Genomic DNA, 21,546 nt, shown 5'->3' on the forward strand with positions numbered 1-21,546 from the left:
TCTTTTATTTGCTGTGACATCACTGATAGCAGATTGTCATTACACAGACTAATTTGACATTAGCTACAACTCTCCACTGAGTGTGGTTGTAACCACAAGGCTTACACTCATTATTTTGAATCTCATCTGAAGTAAGAGAAACATTCAGTGGCATATCAGAAATATATAACAATCTATCTAATAACATATGTATAGAAGAATAGCTTACACATTTTTACAATAACTTTACTGATTCTGCAGACTGAATTAAAATGAATTTTGAACCATGCATGAAAACTGTGTTGACACAATAAATCCTATCAGCAAACTGACTATTGATAAGCACTGGATTTATCAGTACCTTAACATGGTATAATCTTACTTCTACTAGCCCTGCCCTCGGTCTGAGTGACAAAGTGGATTGTGAATGCCACCTGGTGGGCTCCTAGTGAAACATCCTCGCTGTGTCAGCTTCTGACCACAGCATACAAGTCTTCTTTCATCCACTCTGTATTGCCATTATGTCCTTATTTCATTCCATCACTGTTGGTTTGCCTGAGGGAGAATGCAGAGACTGATTGCCTCAGCTGGGTTTTCTACACAGAGAAAGGAAACCTTGCTGGCGAGCCACTGAATTTTCTTCTACAGAAAAGGGAAAGCACATGGATTCATGTTGTCAAAGGGGAGTTAAATTCAGTACTGTGCACCCGCCTCTGGCCATTAGGATGATAGGCGTCTGAAAGTAAACAGGAGCCGCGCACAGAGATGTAATCACTAGTGTTAAATATCAACCAGCTGCTGGGGCCAGAGCAAGAGGCGAAAACATGGAAAGGTATGTACATAATGTATTGCTGAAAGAAAGTACACAGTACTGTGTTTCCTATTCACAAAATAATAGACAGTTTTCTTCAGAGTCCAAATAAACAATAAATCTAACTATTCTCATCCAAATAAAAGCAACCATGTCCTCCTCCATTCACGTTGCTGTCTTCTCTATTGATTCCATGGCATTTTGTTAAAATGAATTACACTGATTGTCTTGGCAAGCAACAGATTAAGGCTAAGAAAATCAATACCAGTTAATTTATGAATGGTGGGTGGTATTTTTTTTATTCTTTCACTCTGTATGAATATGAATGATTCCTGGGCTGACAATTAATGAAACAAGTGTGGCAGTGTGACAACACAGGGATACACCACACCTTGTCAATGTTATAACCATAGGTTGCAAATCATTAAAATGATCTTCTTACACTGCTACTCACAAAACCAGATTCAACATGTTTTCATATGTTGCAGTAAAATATATCACAAAAATGAAATAGATTCTTGTTTTTTGCTGACACTTTGGTCTTAGACACCATTTGACATTAAAGCAATACTATCAGGGGAAAAAAATCACCATAGTACATTTCTCTTTTATTTCACAGACAAATATAAGACATTACATAACTGGCACTCTTCCAACAACACAACAATACAAAATCATTAAATGATGATCCAGACATTCTTGAAATTGCACATGAACCAAGCAACATTGTAAACAAATAGACTGACACGTCTAAACTCATTTGATGGGTGAGTCTAGGATCTCTTGATAATCCTGCCGAATGGCCCTGCTCACCCGGTAAAGCTTGACTCCTGTCAGGGTGAATACACTGACCATGATGACCAGGCCTCCGATGACGTCGTAGATGGACGGGATCATCCTCAGCACAATGAGCTGGAGGAACATGGCCACCACGATCTCCAGGTGCTGCACGGTGCTAACTAAGGCCGGATGAAACTTGTTTAGAGCATAGTAGACTCCGAGGAATGCCACGGTGGAGCAGATACAGATCCCAATTAGATAGCCCCAGGTCTCGCCATCCAGGGGAATGATGGGCTCCTGCATGATAAACATGGTGGAGGCACCCCACACCGTGCCCGTCCAGCCGAAGGTAAAGAGTGCCGTCCACATGCTGACTCGCTCCTTAATGGCTCTGTAGACGATCATGGAGAGGGCAGCGGTCAAGCCGGCCATCACTGTCATGGTGTAGCCGAAGGCCTCCTTCCAGAAGCTCAGCCTGGACTTCTCCTCATCTGCCACGTTCGGTACCATGACCAGACACAGGCCGAAGACGCTGCCCACCACTGTGACCACATCTGTGTAGCCCAGCCTCTCATCCAGCAGCAGGAAGGCCAGCACAGCACTAAAGACCGTGGTGGAGGCGCGCCACATGATGGTGCCGTTACTGGGTGGCACGATGGCAAACGAGGTGTAGGCGCAGGTGATTGAGATTACATTGCACACCCCATAGAAGAAGAGACGCAGCCGGTAGCCCTTAGGACCAAAGGGGGCCTCGTGGTAGTAGAAGACCACCAGGATAGACAGCACTTGGATCACGGAGCGGATGAAGAGCAGCTCGAGCGAGGGAACTTTAGAGCGGTCAGCCGCCAGACGGGTGATCAGTGCAACACACCCATGGGCCACCGCTGCCCCAAACAAGGCCATCCAGGTCACCCTAGAGGCTAACACGTTCGCCTCGCCAAAGCTGGCCAGCTGGCCCCCGACCCCCTTGTCCTTCGGCACACCTGGCTGCTTAGGCTGGGTGTCCATGGTTCCGAAGAAAGTCCTGCCACCTTTGCTGTCCGACACCAGTCTCTTTCCCACATTTGCTTCTGCGAAGGCGCCAAAGTCCTCAAAAGAAGGTGCATCATCATAGCCTTCATCACCAGGCTGGGGAAAGTGAGTGGCGTATTTCACTGTCACTGTGTTTGGGTGGATCTTAACCCTCTTTTTGGATCCATACTGCAGCTTGGATGGAGATGTATCCATGTTTCTTTAGGAGTCAAAGGGGAAATCTGAAAAATAAAATAAAAAGTCATTACTGTGTAATATTACTAAAATGGCATCCAAATATTGTCACCATGGTCTGATTTTTTTTTTTGCATACTCAGTCAAGAAAGAGGTTTTCTGAAACAGAAAGAAAAATGTTTGCATAATTCATCACTCATTGTCTCAGCATCCCTCCCTCGCCCCTTCACACACATACACACGTGCTTTCACACACACACACACACACACACACACACACACACACCCCACATACACACACACACACACACACAACACACAACACACACACACTTCTCAGCACCCTCTCACTTACCTTTTTACCCTGTCTATCCTTACACTCATGTGTTGTGCTATTTCTATATATATATCCAGCACGAGCTCATATAAGCCAAGCAGCAAAGCTTGTGAGGCTGATGCAGGCTGATGGGGATGAAATTACATAACAGGAAACCACAGAGTGAGGATAGATGAATGTGCTCCACTTATAAGACTATAGGAGAGACACACTATAAATTCGCAAATTCTGTAAAAGGGACTGTGTGAAAGGGTTAATACCTTGGGGTCCTTCAAAAAGAGTGCTTCCTGATGCTTGCTTTTAACACTACACTGTAACACTGTGCGACTGGGTTGACTGATGCACGCACTGCAATTATTGTTGCAAGAGGGATTCATTACATTGCAATAATTGCATTGTAAAGAAATTGCATGTGGATTATTTAAAGAATGAAAAATGCAGCCACAAATATGGGTCACAAAGAAAGAAATTAAATCTTACATGTCTGATATCATTGTGATTAAAGAGACTACAGGCAATAATTCCTGTATTTCAAGATGATCATTAGCATCACATTCAGTCTGTCAATTCCACACAACATTAATATCTCAAAACCACAAGGGGGCAGAAACATATCCATATTTGCCCTCCCCCTCATCGTGCTCTCTCGCTCGCTCTCGCTCTCGCTCTCTCTCTCTCTCTCTCTCTCTCTCTCTCTCTCTCTCTCTCTCTCTCTTCATATTCCTGAAATATTCAGAAATATGAATTTATATCTAATACAACGTCTAACAATGTCAACAATAATAATGAGTTGGGAAAAATGCTGAGTTGGGGGAAAAAAACGACAAAGAAACAATTCTCTCCATTTGAAACATTTCTCTCCATTTGATAATGAAAAGACAGCCTGAAGCAAAGCTGTGAGCGTTTACATCCAATAGAACGACGTCTTGTTATTTTCAGATCGCAAAATCGGACAAAAAGCTCATTTTTGGGAGAATGGGCAAACATTTTCAAGTCAGAAAATGGACCGACTAAAACCCGACTAATGCATTCCTTTGAGTAATAATTCTTTCTGTATAAATGCAAGGATTCTGTCATGTGAATTAATAAAAATCAGTTTTAACTTAGGTTGAGAGAATGCATGTGCATTTACGTAAGTCTGCATTGCTAGATATTGTATATCTGCTATTTTCTTCACAGCCCATATCACTAAATTCATGCCGGCCTATATGTTTATAGCTATATCAGTAGTCATGAATTTTTAAAAGGACGGTCTAATGAGGCTTTTGCCTAATAACATTAATTAACAGAAACATATAAGCAACGTTAAATATCTTACCTTTTGTTATTTAATGAGTTCCTACCGATGAATAAGCCAGGTTTGTGTCATAAATGGAAATATTGTTTGATTTCTCGACCCTTACATTTGGTGAACTGCAACTGCCATTTCCCCATCTTCCCCTCCGAGTGGAGCGCCTCTTGAAGATGCGAGGTGCTTGTTTGTTCTCCACACTGTCGATGGTCGGTGCTGCTGCTGCTGCTGCTGCTGGAGCGGGGAAAAGGCAGAGGAGGGAAGGATGGGAACTGAACTTAGTCACAGCCAGCGCTCTCTCCTCCTCCCCAAGATTATTTTTTTCCCCCACACCTAGACCCTCTCAAAATGTTATTTCTTTTTCGTCATCTCTCAAAAGGGAAAAAGATGTGCGTCGGTCCATCATCATCATCATCATCATCATCATCACCATCACCATCATCATCATCATCATCATCATCATCATCATCATCATCACCATCACCATCATCATCATCATCAGCACATGAAAATGAGTCAAACCCATTCACTTTAATGAGAGCATTTGATTTGCCGCTCTGCAATAATCCTGCTGTAGGCAGTGATGAAGGAAAAAGGCTGGATCACCATCAGGCAAACAACCACCAATACAAACAAAAATCAAAGCTTTATGTTTTGATTTTTTGCCTTAAAAGACTCTATCATATCTTATAGTATGCTATGTCATTAAGATTTATGTATGTACGATTTATGTATATACAGTACATTCCTGGTTTTAGACATATTGCCACATCCTCGTTTAGCCTGTACCAAATGATATTGGATGAGCTTGCCAAGGTATTTCTTACTGTTTCTTTTATCTGGTATCACAGCCTGCAACCACTGGGATTTCCACAATCCTCTCTGGGATCTTCCCATTTGACACAAGGAGAATCTCATGGGATCAGTCGGTTCTCTCTTGTGTGCAAGGCAGTCACTTCCTAGCCAGGCTCTTTCCAAAGAACAATGGATTTCTATCTTGCTTCAGGCAAATCACTTTGACCACCGTTTTCATAGGCACAAATACACTGATTCATCTTGCAAAAATACCACTGGGTCTTTTGCTGGGAGGCCAGTTTATGGATGAGCCTGTGGATGTTAAATGATGACATCCTTGGGACAAAAATCAAGGAGAGCCAGATGTTGGGTGCAGGCAGAAATTTATAGTCATTTCAAGATGGGGAAGTTGAAAGCACTGAAATTAGATTCACTGTGTAGTTTAGCCCCCAGGCAATGCAACAGGAGCCTCAGCTGGTAGATCATACTGTTACTAGCTGTTACTACCCTCTGCCTCGGTTACATGCCTCTGATTTTAACCATGATAGAGCACCAGGTGACATTTATTCCTGATGCTATGGCCATTAACTGTGTCTCAACATTTACATTTAGCTATTTACAATTGCCATAAATGGCTGTCATTCTGGTTCATCAGCTAATGAAAGGTTATAATCAGTCATGGCAGAAAAAAGAAAACATATCAAATTGGTATCATTGCAGGAGCTGTATGAAGTGTTCTTTATACAAGTGTTCTTTAAACAAAGTTATCTTAATGTCACATTTTATTGAACATTTAAAATGGCTGTGTGAACTGTAATTTTAGGTTGCATTTTAAAGCCAGCTTAGTTGGGAGTACAACATATTTAAGTCAAGGAGGATTGTAGGAAATATGGACTTAAAGGGGTGATATTATAATAATATTTAGACCTATTAGTGACACACACATCTGTGGGTCTGATGAATGTTAAGCAAGTCAACCTTTCAGATGATGAACTGATGATGGACCTAAAGCATAAATAATACAATAATAATAATATAATACAATGGTTTTTGGAGACACTCTGGTTGTCTGACATCACAACACTCATACAAACTTAGGTCTGATGATAATATCATTGGTAACATACAATAAACTTAACCCAAATTATGACCAGAGTATATCAGGAAATATCATGTCATATACTCAGAGAAAATACTTAAGTATACTCAATTTACAGTACTTGTTTTGAATTTCATTCTCATTTCTTTGAACATGAGGAAGGATGTTTTCTTTTAGGATTTTTAATAGATACTTATCTGGGCTTACAATATTGATGTGTTATCATGAAAAAAAGAAATTACTACTGCTTGAATATTCTTGCTTGTAAGCAACACATAATCTATGTTTACCAACCTCATAAAATGTGTTACACTGTTTGAGATGCAGTAGAATCATTGCAGATCTTCTGTATTAAATCTCAATTTAATAATTATGAGTTTCTACAATCATTCCCTTGATCTTAGTTGGGTGTAAATAGTGTTCAAATGCAAATAGCTCTTCATAGCAAAATGTTTTGTAACACTTTGATACATGACATCGAAGTTTCCCTTGAGCAGACATTTATTTCTGAAAAGAATGGAGGAACACCTCAATTTTTCAAAACAAGTGACTTTAAGAGGGAGCGTAGGAGTGTGTGTGATGCTGTAATTGCTTAAGCATTCAGTGCTTCTGCTACACGAATAAGTGAAGGAATAAAAAGCCCTGGTAAATGTTGAACTGCCTCACAGCTCATTGAACCACGATGAAGCTGTGAAGCAGCGGTGCAGTTTTTCCTTGTACCATTCAGGTTGAACGTACAGGATGGGAATTCAATTAAGGAGGCTTGTCATGATTTACTTGAGAGGTGAAAAGTTCAAGATGCTGCAGTGCTGAAAATGGAGATTTTACATTATTTCACTAAACAGAGGAACAGATTTTCTTCCTGTATCTGGTCTGGAAGATAACTCAGGGGAGATGTAACATGTTAAGCTGCCTGAATGCTAAAGATGCTTTTCTTACTTAGAAATAAACACTTGTTGATTTCACTGTATATCAGTTATTTTGACTCTTTAACTCTGTCCTGTTCCATTTTGGCTTTGGTTTTTAACATTTAATCCTCATCTAAATGGCTTCCATCATTCATAATGTCTGAACGCGGTCCATTAAAATCAATAGGTGTCAAGAAACAATTGACATGCGCAGACAAGGAGATTTTTAAATAGGTATGAGCCCACATAATGAAGACTAATTACTCAATATATTATGTCAATAAATTTCTATCATTCCCTGCAATACACACAGCTGTAGCACAGCTTCTTTGCGTCACACCATTGACCTGACTCACTTTACCCTGGAGCTTCATTACATGGCTGTGTTCAGGTTATCAACTGATTATTGACATGGGCAAAACAAATCAACACAGAATTTCAAGCCAATGAACTGCATTCATAATTGATAATGTAAGTGTTTATCCTCACTTATGCACAGGAGGATGCACAGGAACAACACTTGTTTTGCTTATGATTAAACAGCGATTATGCGTAAAGTTTCTTTTTTTTTTCTGTGAGGAATCTACACTAATGTATTTTGTGCACTGTTCAGCAAACAGCAAGAGCTATTTTGTATCTGGGAGTGAAAAGACAGGAGCTGCTCGGATCGCTGATTAAATCTGTGTCACAGCATGCCATGTTTGATAACAGAAGGTATATTGGGCATCACATTGATCTCCTGATTTGCAGGGATTTCACATAGAAACTCAAACATTATGTGCAGTTTCATGTCATGAAATTTTACTAGACTGATATGAAATTCAATATTTTGCTCTGTACCTAGAAGCTTTTTTGCTTTCACACATTTCAGTGGTGGTGGAAGTTTAACAGCCTGTTTGCTCAAAGGAATAAAAGTTATGAGTCATCTCACATTTCTCTCACTGTGTCTCTGGATGGCTTATTTTCTACTGAAAAGCTGGAATTCGGTGTTATCTTTCTTTTGGCCATTTGGTGAGCATATTGGAGGGGAAAAAATGAGAGGTTTGAAATCTCTGTTTTGTATTCAACACCTGTGGTTTAGATTTTTAGACTTGTCTGGCCCCTCTAATGGGCTTTCACAATAGACATGAGGCTCATTCATCTTCTGTCTGGAGGCCAGGCCATCTGTCATTGATTAAGTAGATATATCTCCATTTTATTGGGGTGGAGAGTAGAAAACGACAACCCACTATCCATTCTATTGGTAGAATGACTGACAGGCTTATACAGCAATATAAGGAATTGGGGAGTGGAGAATGTGAGAAGCGGCTTGTCACTGACATGGAACAAATCATGTGGAATGAATGGAAGGTGGTGACTTTGATGGACAATATATGTGGATGGGTGGTGGGGTTATAGTGAGTGAATGGATGTGTGTGTGTGTGTGTGTGTGTGTTTATCTTACCAATCAGTAAGAATAATGCTAAATATCTACATGCATAATTGAATACAGGGTATTTATTGAATCATAAACATATTCCCAAGAGCCCAAATAATTTTAGTTTGGGTATCTATTACAAGAAAGAAAGCAGCGAAGGCGTCCTGGACAGATAATTTACCCAAACTTTGTGTACAAAATTGAATTCCTGTGGATTGCCATTGAATGAACTAAGGAGAATTCAGATAAAATTAGGCTTTTAGAGATTTTCATTCTGTCTGGTGGGACACAAACACTGTCATGTTCAGCCAACTATTAAGGACCATGCCTAACTTTCTTCAGTATGGCGATACCTGCAATGGTGAGATGGCCCTTTCCCTTTCAATTAGTGCCTCATATTTCCATGAATCATAAAAGGGCTGACTCAGCAGTTTGTCCTAAACAGAGTCTTTTTAATTATGTATGAACGAAGGTAAAGGCATTCCTAGAGAGGACCTTCTTGCGTGGTATTGTTTTGTTGTTGTTTTTTTTCCACTAAAAAAACAAGCACAGATCCTTTACAGACCCACAGCGCTTGTGTTCAATTCTATGCATTGAAGCAATGCGGTAGGTTAAATTACCTAATTCCACTAACGTTATTTAAATATCACAAGATGACATCACCTACTGTTAAAGTTTGTAGGGCAGCGAAGACAAGTTACTGTCTGCAAATCCCTGTTACTGACTGTGGAATGTTATGTTTCACTGTTGTTTTCACACCGGGAGACTGTGTGGATTGAGTTCAATGCTGCTGGTCTGCTGTCTGTACATCTCCAAATTACAGACATGTAATGTCCATCCAATCTGCTCAAGACGCAAAAAAAACAAGTGTAAATGTGATGTGCATATCAGGCACATTAGAGATCGATTTAGATCCATTTCTCACTGACTGACTGACTGACTGACTGACCTGAATTTGCCGCATGATTCCCTTGGATGTGCCGTGGGAAAAAGCTAAACAAAGATGGGACTGAAGTGTTTACTTCATTTCTTTTTTATCAACTCAAAAGGTCTCAAAAAGTATCTGGTCAGAGAGATTAAATATGAAAATGTATCATCATAGATCATACAACTTCATACATATCATTACTTTTCTTTTCCTGACTCTTTTGCCCAAACAGGGAAACCTGATTTACAACATATTATAAGAAGGTGAAACAAAGTCATGCATTATGTCACTAGTAGACATTCAGAAACAACTTCAAAATCAACACATTCACATGTCTATTTCAGTCAGGAAGCACAACAGTCAGTGTGGGTCAAATTGCCATTAACAAAGCATGCTTTATTATTTTATTAAGTTATTTAATTAAAACCTGTAAAGGAAGGAAGTGAAAGCAGATAGACAGTGGCACCTCAGCAAGGGAACAAACCAGCAAACAGTAACCAATGCAATGGGGATTCTCTCGGAAATCGGAACAGAAATCAAAATAACCCACCAAGCCCCAATACAGACACCCACTCTGCTTAACAAAACACAAGTATTTAACCCATGTGAACCCATTTGAATTTGACAAGACAATCATCAGGGTGAACAACACCTCTGAAGCTGAGGGTTAATGCTCTGCGTCCTACCATACCTATACACACAGAAAACATTTGTTCCAATCAAAGCACATTAAAACCAATCAGTGGATCAAAGATCATTTGAGCGTTGCTCACTGAGAGATAAATCAATAACCCTAACACGACCATATTCTCATAAAGTCTTATACAATACAGTCCATGTGAAAACACAAATAAGTTGATAACTTAAACAGGAACGTTTATCTTGTGGTATGTGAAATTTTATAGGTGCTATACTGTTACACAACAAGTATTTAGTGATCCATGGGCCCATAAATGTCTTCCAGTTAATTAATGGAGCTCATCCCACCTCAGCCCATCCTGCCTCTGATTTCAACCCCATCTGCTGAGTGATGAAAGGAGAAACTGTGGGACCTAAAATCATATACATCCAACTAGATGCAGATTACGGAAAGGGGAGCAGTTTCCCTGAGGATGGACAGTTTTGAAGTCCCCTCCCTCCTCTCCATCAAACTTGCACTTTCACTGTAGCAGATAACAAGCTTCAACACATTGTCACTCTCTCTCTCTCTCTCTCTCCCTCTCTCTCTCACTCTGATAATATCAGCGCAGCCAAGCATAATTGGAAGCTCCAGCAGTTGCGAAATTATTTTTTTTAGTTTTTGCTGATTTGCCGTGACATCTTGTGTGTGCCTGTGAAAACTCCATACAAGTCTGAGCAGAATACTATTCCTTTCTGTGAGTATATGTTTGAATTACGGCCCCACTTGGGTGTGGACTGTAAGGAAGCAGTGTTCATTTCAGATGCCTCACAGGCTTGTGGCAGTACCTTGAGACTTGAAGCTTCATTAGCATGATTTACCATGGGCAGCCAATGGCTCACTGTAATATGATGCCATGATTTGCCTCATTTACTTTCCTTGGGTAATTGGCATGAGGAAATGCATGGAGCTGAAGGTGTATATGTTTGTTCATACATGCACAAAACACACACACACCTGTATGCATATATGTGAGTCCGTGCATGTATGAATGGATTCATATGTGCATTTATATGTCTGTATGTGTATACGTCTCCGTCTAAGAGAGGCAATTCACCAGTGATCCACAGTAAGCCACACACACATTCTCAGAGCTTTTAATGGCATCATGTCCATGTTTTTCCAGCAGAAAAGTGATATTGCTTTGACCCTGGCTGTATGGCCACCATTCATCAAACTGGCACTGGGTTTCATCATCAGTTGACAGAGGTGGTGCGATATCAGTCCACTTGCCATTGGACAGTGAAAAAAATGGTAGAACTAAGAAAAAGTATTGTGGAGATTTTTTTCCACCTGTTGGTAAGTCTATACATTGAGATACATATATTGCTATATATTGAGATAAACACAAGACAAGAAAGACTTAGTTATTTGGATCAATAAAGAAAATTCTTTTTTTTTCTCTTGCCTTTCAGGGCTTACTCAATGCACAATAAGTGAGAGAAATATGTTTTCCCACCACAAAGGATCATGTGAAGGACAGTCGACTACAACCAGTTTGGCACTGAAGTGGTAAAAACAACAGTGAGGGGACTGTGGTCAGGGTGGTGGATGGTTATTAATACATTTTCCTTCAGCTTTGACAACTCAGGTTCAATTCTCAACTCATGCCAAGATGTTTTCTACTGTGGGTGAAGCTTTCATTTTCAGTGAAAGTCTTTGTTTTAGTTGCCTAACCAACCCTAACCTTAACCTGAAGTTGTTTTACTTGCCTAAAATTAATTGTTATTAGCTAACATTTTCACATGACGAACAGGTGGCAATAGTTGGTCTAATTTGTGGTATTGTCACATAATGTTGACATTAATTTGTGTCCATAACATGTAATGAGTTCATGCTCATTTCAAACATTTTTAGGAGACTGGAATTTGGCCTGTTTTCTTGGCTAATGTGTTAGAGAGGCTAGTTCGCTTATATGTATGTATGGAAATGGCTTGCAGTCCCACAGTGTGTGAGTAGTGTGGTGTTGTATGGGAAAGGGATTCTGGCTCTATTCTTTTTTTTAGCGTAACAGAGGAGTTCAATGTGCAAAAGTAAAATTGGAGATGGATTGTTCAAAGTCGTAACAGGAGTGCAGCTCCTACTGTATCTGTGGGCCGAAAATGGACCCCTAGAGAAACAGTTCAGAAGGCACAGTCAGCATTTAGACATGAGGATATGAAAGAAAGGTAGTCAAGCTAGTTTCCCCCTGCTGTGGGGAGACGGATCTGACAGGGGGCATTTTGTATGAGCTGCCGCGGCACACTGCCTTTACCTCCCTGCTGTGGGACTCAGCTGAAAGGGGCCTGCCCAGTCTTCAGCTCAGTGACATTGTGAGCTGAGGTAGGGAGGCCAGGGTTGACAGTAAGCTGTGTGGTTTGCTGTTGTGAGAGTGCTTGACAAACCAATCTCTACAGCTTGAAAAGAGGACCGTGTAAGAGTGTACAAGTGGATGACACGTCTGCAGTGCCTTCACAATAGACAGACACGTAGGCCGAGTCCCCTGAGTGAGTCAGCATGGGAACTTATGTGCCTGTTCAACAGAGCGGATATTTCTTTTTTGTTAAGTTGGAGACCTCTCCTCACTACAGGCTGTATCAAAAGAAATCTATTCTACTACTGGGTACCATTCAACATCACGGTATAACCATTACATCTGAAAGATTATGCATAATTTTGCCTTCCATATACCTGACAAAACAAACTGCTCTTCTTCTTCTGTTTCTTAAAAGTAACATCAGAAAGACCATCTGGCACAGAAACATCCAGTTTTGCCCCAGGTGGTTTAACCTTGCGTCAGAGTCTGTGATTAAGACATGGCCATATCTGGTTTTGATTAGCCTATGCCTCAACCCCTTCAGACTACTGCCACTGACTGGCCTGGGAGGCCCAGGGAGAATTAATACAGCAGCCTGTGTGTGTGTGTGTGTGTGTATGTTTGTGTGTGTGTGTTGTGTGTGTGTGTGTACAAGTGTGCTGATCCATAATGCATGTGATCCTTTTGACTAGACGCCTTCTCTCCTCTCATGAGAATGACCTTTTCTTGCATCCATCCGCCCGTTTAACCATCACATCTCCTCTTATCACAATTCACCAACAAATCTTCTGCTTAGTTTATTAGATTTACAATTATGCAAATGTCTTAATGGATCATCATGCTGTTGTGGATGTTATTTTGTTGAAGGTCTTGTCTGGTCTATTTATTCTAGATTTATTTGATGTAGAGTTAAAGCTAGACAGCCAGAGAGAGAGAGAGAGAGGGGGGACGATAGACTGTAGAGATGTGCAAACATAAGAGAAAGCTGTGTTATGTTTATTGTTATCACAGCGCAGCAGCTACATTATGTTTTATAAGTGGGGATGGATGGTGGCATTGCCTTGTCTCAGCAGCCTCACTCATCCATCATGCGTTTATGGAGAGCATGAGGGATGCTTCAGTCAATTATGAGGTGCAGAATGTACAAAACTGTGGACAGCATAAATTACACTCTCTGTGCGAGCACTGCAGGCTGTAGTTGCTGTAGAAACACAGAACAATAATAACACTGATTTAAGTCTTTTACGCCAGCTGGTGCTGCAAAGGCTGGAGTGTGATGTGGTGTATCAGCAGCCCACACCAGCAGTTCAAAGTAGAGATGCATCTACATCAATACTGCTATTGATTATCAGTGTCAGGCCAACACATGGCTAAAGCAGGGTATTCGTTTCAGAGTATATTTCCAGTACTAAAGTCTGATGTGATAGAAACTAACTGTCCAAAATCAAACATGATTTTTGAGATCTAATTCTAAACATTGCATTTCATGAGATCAAATTGTCCACACTGAAAATGAATATGTGTGGACATGAAAATGGTTATACACCGTCTGTGGCTGTATTTGTTTGAATCTGTGTCTGCACAACTTTTTCTGCTCTCCCTCTCTCTCTCTCTCTCCCTCTCCATCTCTGGACTGCATCCAGATTAGGCCAAATGCTGATCCTCATGCAAACCTGACCAGTTCCATATTTGGTTTTGAAGATCCAATCACACTTGTCACTTAAGGTGTCCTGGCTGGATCAGATGATGAAAGCAGCAGTGCAACTGTAGCCAAAGCAAGCAAGCAACTTGTTACTTGTCCTCCTACGCATACAAGGATATTAGATCTCTCTAATTAAAAAAAAGTGTTATATCTCAATTAATTTTGTCCAAACTCATTGTCTAGACCTACGTTCAGACAGGAAGCTTTCCTCGCATGAGTTTGAACGCTTGACTTGAAGAATAAGCAGCGAAATTGACGTGATGATATGCAAGCATGTTTAATGACACCACAGTCACAGCTATTATGATTAGTGGCTTTGGTTGACATATTTCTGCTTGATGGCTTTTTTTTAACGGTGAGGAATGATGAGACAATGTAGATTGCTTGAAATTATGCTTCAGCATGATATTTTTTGACTCTATCATGCTTGCATTTTCCTTTTGCACCAGGCTTGGCAGCCAGAATGACCAATGTCTTCTGCAAGGAATCTAACTTTTATAAACTTTTTGTGCAGATTTTCACTGGTGAGTGTTATTGGTCACAAATACCCAATGAACATTTGTACTGCTGTAAATATTAGGTGGTGGGAAAAAATGTACAGGCACCTGGATAAAGCCCTGCTGGAAGCTGATTGGCTTATGTCAGGCAAATTTCTCACTCATGTTGAAAAAGGTAAACTCGAGTGAACACCTCTTTGCCTAAATCTGCAGTTGCCTAGAGTCAAAATTCATCCAGTTCACCTCCTTCCACTGACTTTGGATGCATTCATGCTGCCTCTAATTTGAGTTTTGTGTTCTGTCTGAATTATAGAGTTAGTCTATTCAGTTCAGTGGAAGCAATCAGATCAGTAATCTGATCAGATAATTAAAATCTCCTACTTTGAATAACTTTGATTTTAGCAATGAAACATTAGTATCACTGTATCCTTTGATGAGACAAGACATGACAGAAAAAGGGATCAATAGGATATTCTGTTTTACACCTCGGCTGACTGAAAGTAGGTCTACTGAGGTGAACACCACCACCGAGGGCCTGAATAAAATCAATCTCAAACAACAGCAAATGGAAATCAGATTGACTGCAGCACAGGAGAATAAATGCGTCCTTCAAAGTCCGTTGTGGAGTCGCCATGTGCAACAAAACAAGCAGTCAAGGTATTGGACTCATTTATCACATTTTATACCTGATGTGTTTGCTACTCTGACAGCATCTGTAGCAGGAAAAGATGGAGGATGTTATGACGTGTGATTACTCCCTTCCCTAACCAGCCTATCACACAGTAGAAGCTGTGATAAACACCAGTAATTACAGTTTAATGTGAGACCAGATTATTAGAGGAGGATGATCCATTATGTGATAGAAAATTAATCATCAGTGTCATTTAAAGATCGAGTAGCGGGAGTTAAGAAGGTCAGAGAGTAAGTTGATTTATTGGAGGGAGATTATAGATTCACTGAAGCCCCCATGTGAAACAGAGACCTAAATCAAAACCCTCCTATTCATAATTGCTTTGTACTCCTACTGATATTGCCATTCCATAAAATGAGAATATATATTGATGTATTACAGACTTTAAAGACAAGCTGTTTTTATGGGCTCAGTTTGAGGGAAGGGCCAGGCCAGTATAACCAACTAGACATCTTCTATCATCCAATGAAAGTTGTCAGTTTAGTGAGAACAATTTGATTCCCACATGTGCAAAATCAAAATCTAACCTGCAATTTCTTAATTCAAACCTGGGGCTGCTGCAACCAGAGCAAGTCCATCTCCTTCAGTAGTTACTCCAAAGTGTTCGCTACATCAAAGAGATTTCCCAGACTATTCTTCTTTCAGGAAATAGTCTAGAGCAGGCCACAGCGTGCCATTTCATCATTGTCCCTGAGAACACTTTGATGTTTTTAAATGTAGTAAGACAACCTTCATTTGCCATTTCGCCCTCAACACAGCCCGCTGCGCCCCTTGAAATACACATCACCATGTTCTCTCAGTGAATTAGATCAAGGTGGTTTGTTTTGATTTGGCTGAAGGGAACATTTTCTTCTAAGACTCATTGTCGTCAGATACCACAGGATATTGATTTGAATGGACAGGTCACCCTATTACACTTATCTCCGCAAACACAACCCACCAGCACACGAAATCTGTTGCTCCACTAATTTTTGCGTTTGTGTTAGAAAGGTTGGCAAGCATCAGATAATGAGAGTGAGAAGGGAAAGGGATGTGACAAGACTGATAACAGGGCCAGAGTAAACAACAATTTTTCAGCCAGGCATGGCATGGACATGTGACAACTGATGCTTATAACAGTATATACTGAAATATGGCCCACTGCCATCAGTATGTCAGACTCAAACTGGCTCTAATAGATTTGTGCACTGATGCATCTTAATCCATGTATAATGTTATGAGAGGATGGATATAAATCATACTGTGTGAATGTTAGTAGGCTAATGAAGAGCTAGATAATAGAGATTTTTCATGCACATAGCACTAGGACATTTGGTTTCGCCATCCAGGAGAATGTTTCAGCACGTTATGTAAAGCTCAGGGGAGAGCATATTTGCCAATACATTTTAATAGGACTAAAAATAGTGGAGTTTTGGATAGTCTCCGTTTTCCCATGCCTAAGTGATTCACCCCAGGTTGTCTTGGGAATCATTTGAATTTCAAGCTGCAGTTTGAAATAAATAAGGCACAGAAAAAAAAACTTCAAACAATATCCGTACCCTACACTGAGTCTGAATAATGGTTAGGTCTATAGCATACTTCAGTCGTGACACATTTATAAGGAACTTGCTATAAGCACAAAGTAAGTCTATATGTTACTGCTGGTGTGGCTGGTTGCAGTCTTGAGGCCTTATACACCTTGAAAGTAATATTTGAGCAATCTGTATGGTAGCACCTATTTGCAGTGACTCACACAGTATGAATTCAGACGCACAGAACAGAACAAGTAAAGATGGATGAATTCTTATGGGAGTTGAGTACCTTTAATGGCTTTAGTTGGAGCTCTCCAAGAATGCCTTTTATTTATTTATTTTTCCTATAGATTCTTCGCTTTATTACCTCTGCTCCAATCACCAAGGAGCCACCACAGCCAGTTTGTCATTGTTCCCATGGTCTCTTCCTTAGAGCTGGCTGGAACTCTGATCGACCCGGGGAACATGCTAAAGTCCTTATTGATTGGCTGGCTCTCTCGGTGGCCATTATCTTTACTGCCTTTTTACCAGATGGAGGGAGTCAGCAGTGGCAAAAAACAACCCCATGCACCTCCTTTGTGTGAACAGATGGACCATGAAGAGATGGGTGATGTCACATAGAGCGAGGATGCACAAATTACAGACAGGCTCACTGACCATGTACAACAAGGCAGTACAATGATGGCAGCAGAGAACAGACACAGGGCAATTATCTATTCAGAATAGGACCAATATGACAAGGCTACATCCTGCAGCAGGTACTCATCCAAAATAACACAGAAACACTGACCCGTCATCATCCCTCTTTCAGTGCCAGTGACCAATACGCTCCCCCTCTGTGCCATTGTTTGTGTTTTCTGCCTCTCTTCAATTCATTTTCCAATCGTTCACAGGCTGATGCTTCGGCCCTGATCACCATGGGATGCTCTTTGATTCTGGATGAGTTAGTTCCTCCCCCCTCAGCCACCTCAAAATCTTTATCTGACACCGATTGAAAAGATTACTCAAAGGGTGTCATGGCTGGAGGAGTACTTGCCTCAACATTGTTATCACTAGGAATGTGATACTTAAATATGCAAGGATGTGAGATTGCTCTTTTTTTAGTAAGTCCCTCATTCTGAAAAAAAAAAATCCTACCAGGGACACTATTACTAAAGTTGTTAGAGCCAGAATGTCAGAGTCTGCTGTTTGTGGAAGAATGTGCTGATTTATCTGCCGCTGCATCCCGTCATGGGCTCATTAGGGAGGATACTTCCTTGGCAGAGTCTTTTGTCCTCATACCGACTCACAGCACAATGAAGTGTTATGCTTTACTGAAGATGTTTTTGAAGTGCTGCCTTCATTTCTGGCACACGGTCTTCTGATATCATGACGCTACTTATACGCACGTTAAGTTGTGACAGATCTCCACCCCTCCAACTGTTCTACCCCTGTCTCTCTGCCTCTGTCTCTCACTCTTTTCTCTGTGTGGGTTTGACCTGAGGGATCCTATTTATACGGCCAGGCAGCTGTCAACGGGGCACCCTGGCAGACTGCAGAGTAGCTTGAAATGTGAAATGCTATTTCTAGAACTCAACAGAATACAAAAATGAGGCTCGGTATACAGAATAGGCCACGCCACATACTGAACAGCATAGATGCACAGTGAATGTGCAATCAGGTCACGCTGCTTTATTCTGCTCTCCCAAACAGGCCACCTTGTCCCTCTGAAATTATTGTTGTCACATGTTTACTTCAGCACATTTTGCATTTGATCTTTTCCCGTTCAGTTCATTCATAATGAAAGAGCAGGCAGTGGGAGAAGGAGTGTGTCTGTGGTGCGCGTTAATGTGTTTGTGTGTCCGTGAGAAAGACAGGGACACGGCGAGGAGAGAAAAGGGAGAGAGAGAGTGTGAAAGGGAGAGAGAGAGATAGTGAGCGTGTGACAGAGAGAATTGATGGACAGTCACGACAAAGGGAGGTATGAGTCATGTTGAGCGGTTTCCGTGCTGACGTAGCCAGGGCTTGATGCCAGGTTAGGTGAGCGGCACCTTTGTCGTAGGATCATCGACCGCCTCACCTTATAGATCCTCCCGACAGCTTTTGAGCCATTAGGAAATGTTCCACGTTATCAGACCAATAAAAAGAGCCAAGAATCATGGATCGATAACTCTTTCATAACACTGTCATGGCATTTTTTATAGTACAGTTAGATGGGTGTATGATGTGACATTATTTCACTTAACAGGAATTTTATTTGAACTCCCAAGGTATTTATATTTACTGTCTGCAAGAGAGTTCAAATAAAATTCCTGTTAAGTGAAATGTCACATCATACACCTATCTAACTAAGTAAATGTAAAATTTTGTGTTTGTAGATATGACGGGTGGAAGAAACACAGATTAAATTATGGTAGAAGGCTAATAAGTAAGCCCAAAAACAAATAGGTTGATCCTCTAAATGCCATTCCTCTTCTCAAATGTGTAGACTAGTGTTGGTTGTGCCTTGTGTGACACTGCAGCATTTTTTATTCAAGTCAATGCACCAAAATAGCATCTCAAACTTTTTTACAGCCCTCATTTAAAACACCAGGTTGTTAAGAACACAATCTCATTTGTAGAAATGATCCCGGAAAGGATTTTTTTCATACACACTCAGCTTTCTGTAAACCGCTGTATTACCAGTATCACCACCACTCAGTTGCCATCTTTTTTGTGTATTTCAATACACTTTTGTTTATCCGTGGCTGATATCTTTAAGGATTAAGGGAGCAAAAAAGAAGTGGAGAGGTAGAATGAGGGGAAAAAGAGACCAGATAAGGGATTTTGAGTGCAGCTGACTCATCCATTGGGTTTAATGTCTTGAATTGTGGGGTACGAGCTAAGAAGCTTATAATTGCATATTCCTCGGTGGATTCATTTCTGTTGTGTTCAAATTGTCCACAGGATGTTGGCTTTTATAGATCAAACATTGATGGATCAGCTTTGCCTTTAAATGTGCAAGGATGCAAACACTTGCTTCAACAGTTTTGTCGTTGCTTTTTAGGCAATGATCCAGGTGTAAAACATCTGAGATAACACAGCAAAAGACACAACATAACACATTTATAAACTAATATGTTCCTTATCCTTTGTATACAGCCCAAATGTCAGCATTTTGTAATCATTTCAGTGTTGATATGTTATAGATGATACAGTCGATATGACATACATGACAACTATGATTGGAAAATGTGGGAATGGATTAATGGATTTGTCACACCGACAAAATACAAGCTTCATGATGTGGTTTGAGTGTGATTTCAAATGGCAGCAAATGGCAGGGTGTGTGGAAAACGCATCACCTTTGACACCATCTCTAGAATGAGCATGTTCACATGGTTTATCTTTTGATGCTGGAGATAGACCAAGCCGTTCCCATCAGAGAGGATGAGGGATGGGGAATAAACTGGGGCAATAAAAATGAACTCAAAGAAGACTGTGCCATCCCTTTCTTTTGGGTTATCTACCGTATATTATTTTTATATTATTTTTTTATTATTAGCAAAACGCAAGTAATTATTTGGGCTACATATATACTGTGTTTACTCTGTGTGTGTGTGTGTGTGTGCATCTAGGTGTGGGGAGGGGGGAAGGGGGAAGGGGGGAAGGGGGAAGAAGGGAAGGGGGAGTGGGGGGGTAGCTGACATTAATGGTCGTCAGTCTTTTTATTATTAAATCAACAGGCAAGATAAAAGGCCCCTTTGTACACATTGAATAGAGGAGATAAAAGCTCCTGACAGCAGTCTGAGAGCAACATTATCAGTGAAAGCCTGAGACAAGTCCAACCATACAGCCGATCAGCATAAGGGAGCTATTTTATAGATCATAACCACCAGACTGCCATGGACATTAGAATTTAATATTGCTGTTTGGTTGCTGTGTGTAGACATGAGACATCAAAGGCACTGTTATCCAGAGTAAATTACGAATGCCTGCAACATTTATCCTGTTCCTGTTTGGTATATATTAAATTTCTTGTATAAACAGGCACAATATCATATTCGAATGAAAACAAACTTTAGTTTTGATTGTCTCTTGGAAAAGTCTATTTGCATCCTCCAAAGGAAACAGAATGAGCAGGGATAAGCATCATCTGCCCACATGCTTTCCACCCTATTGTGTGTGTGTGTGTGTGTGTGTGTGTGGGTGTGTGAGTGTGTGTGTGTGCGTGTGTGTGGGTGGGTGTGTGAGTGTGAGTGTGTGCGTGTGCGTGTGTGTGTGTGTGATTATGATTGTGAAGGGGTGGAGTACTTCAATGAACTGATTTGTTATGGGTTATGATTGCCTGTTGTATAAATGTATGATGCTAATAATTATGTTCTCTTCTTGATGCCTATTTGCCAGTATTTGGTTTAAGAAGGATTGAACATTAATTAAATATGATACTTGCACAATTGCTACATTTGTGTATTATTATTATTATTATCATTATTATTATTAATAATAATAATAATAATAATAATAATAATAATAATAATAATAATGATAATAATAATAATAATAATAATAATAATAAAAACATCATAAATCATCCACCCCAGAGGTATCACTTCAAAAAATTTTCCCCACTGTGAATCAGTACGTATTCAGAAAACACA

At 40.4% G+C, this 21,546-nt stretch overlaps 2 protein-coding genes across 2 annotated transcripts in view; both read right to left on the minus strand.

Annotated features, from left to right (window-relative positions):
- Nucleotides 1–1,546: 1,546 nt before the first annotated feature.
- On the minus strand, nt 1,547–2,797 carry slc35g2b (solute carrier family 35 member G2b). Its single transcript, XM_071527605.1, has one exon. It carries the CDS (start codon nt 2,795–2,797, stop codon nt 1,547–1,549), a length of 1,251 nt encoding a protein of 416 aa, XP_071383706.1.
- Nucleotides 2,798–2,803: 6 nt separating this feature from the next.
- LOC139650811 (Golgi reassembly-stacking protein 2-like) overlaps nt 2,804–21,546 on the minus strand; it is a 33,392-nt gene continuing 14,649 nt past the window's right edge. The window contains exons 10-11 of the mRNA XM_071527581.1: nt 4,528–4,635; nt 2,804–2,823 (exon numbers count right to left, since the gene is read on the minus strand). Coding sequence (XP_071383682.1) covers nt 2,804–2,823; nt 4,528–4,635 — 128 coding nt within the window. The remainder of the gene's footprint in view (nt 2,824–4,527; nt 4,636–21,546) is intronic.

Source organism: Centroberyx affinis, unplaced genomic scaffold (assembly GCF_046629955.1).
Source record: "Centroberyx affinis isolate AG114_WGS23_722 - 3 ecotype Tasmania unplaced genomic scaffold, CSIRO-AGI_Caff_v1 ptg001546l_1, whole genome shotgun sequence".
NCBI lineage: Eukaryota > Metazoa > Chordata > Actinopteri > Beryciformes > Berycidae > Centroberyx > Centroberyx affinis.

Excerpts from the sequence above, each read along its gene's own strand:
- slc35g2b (XM_071527605.1), bottom strand. The coding sequence starts at position 2,797 with ATGGATACATCTCCATCCAAGCTGCAGTATGGATCCAAAAAGAGGGTT.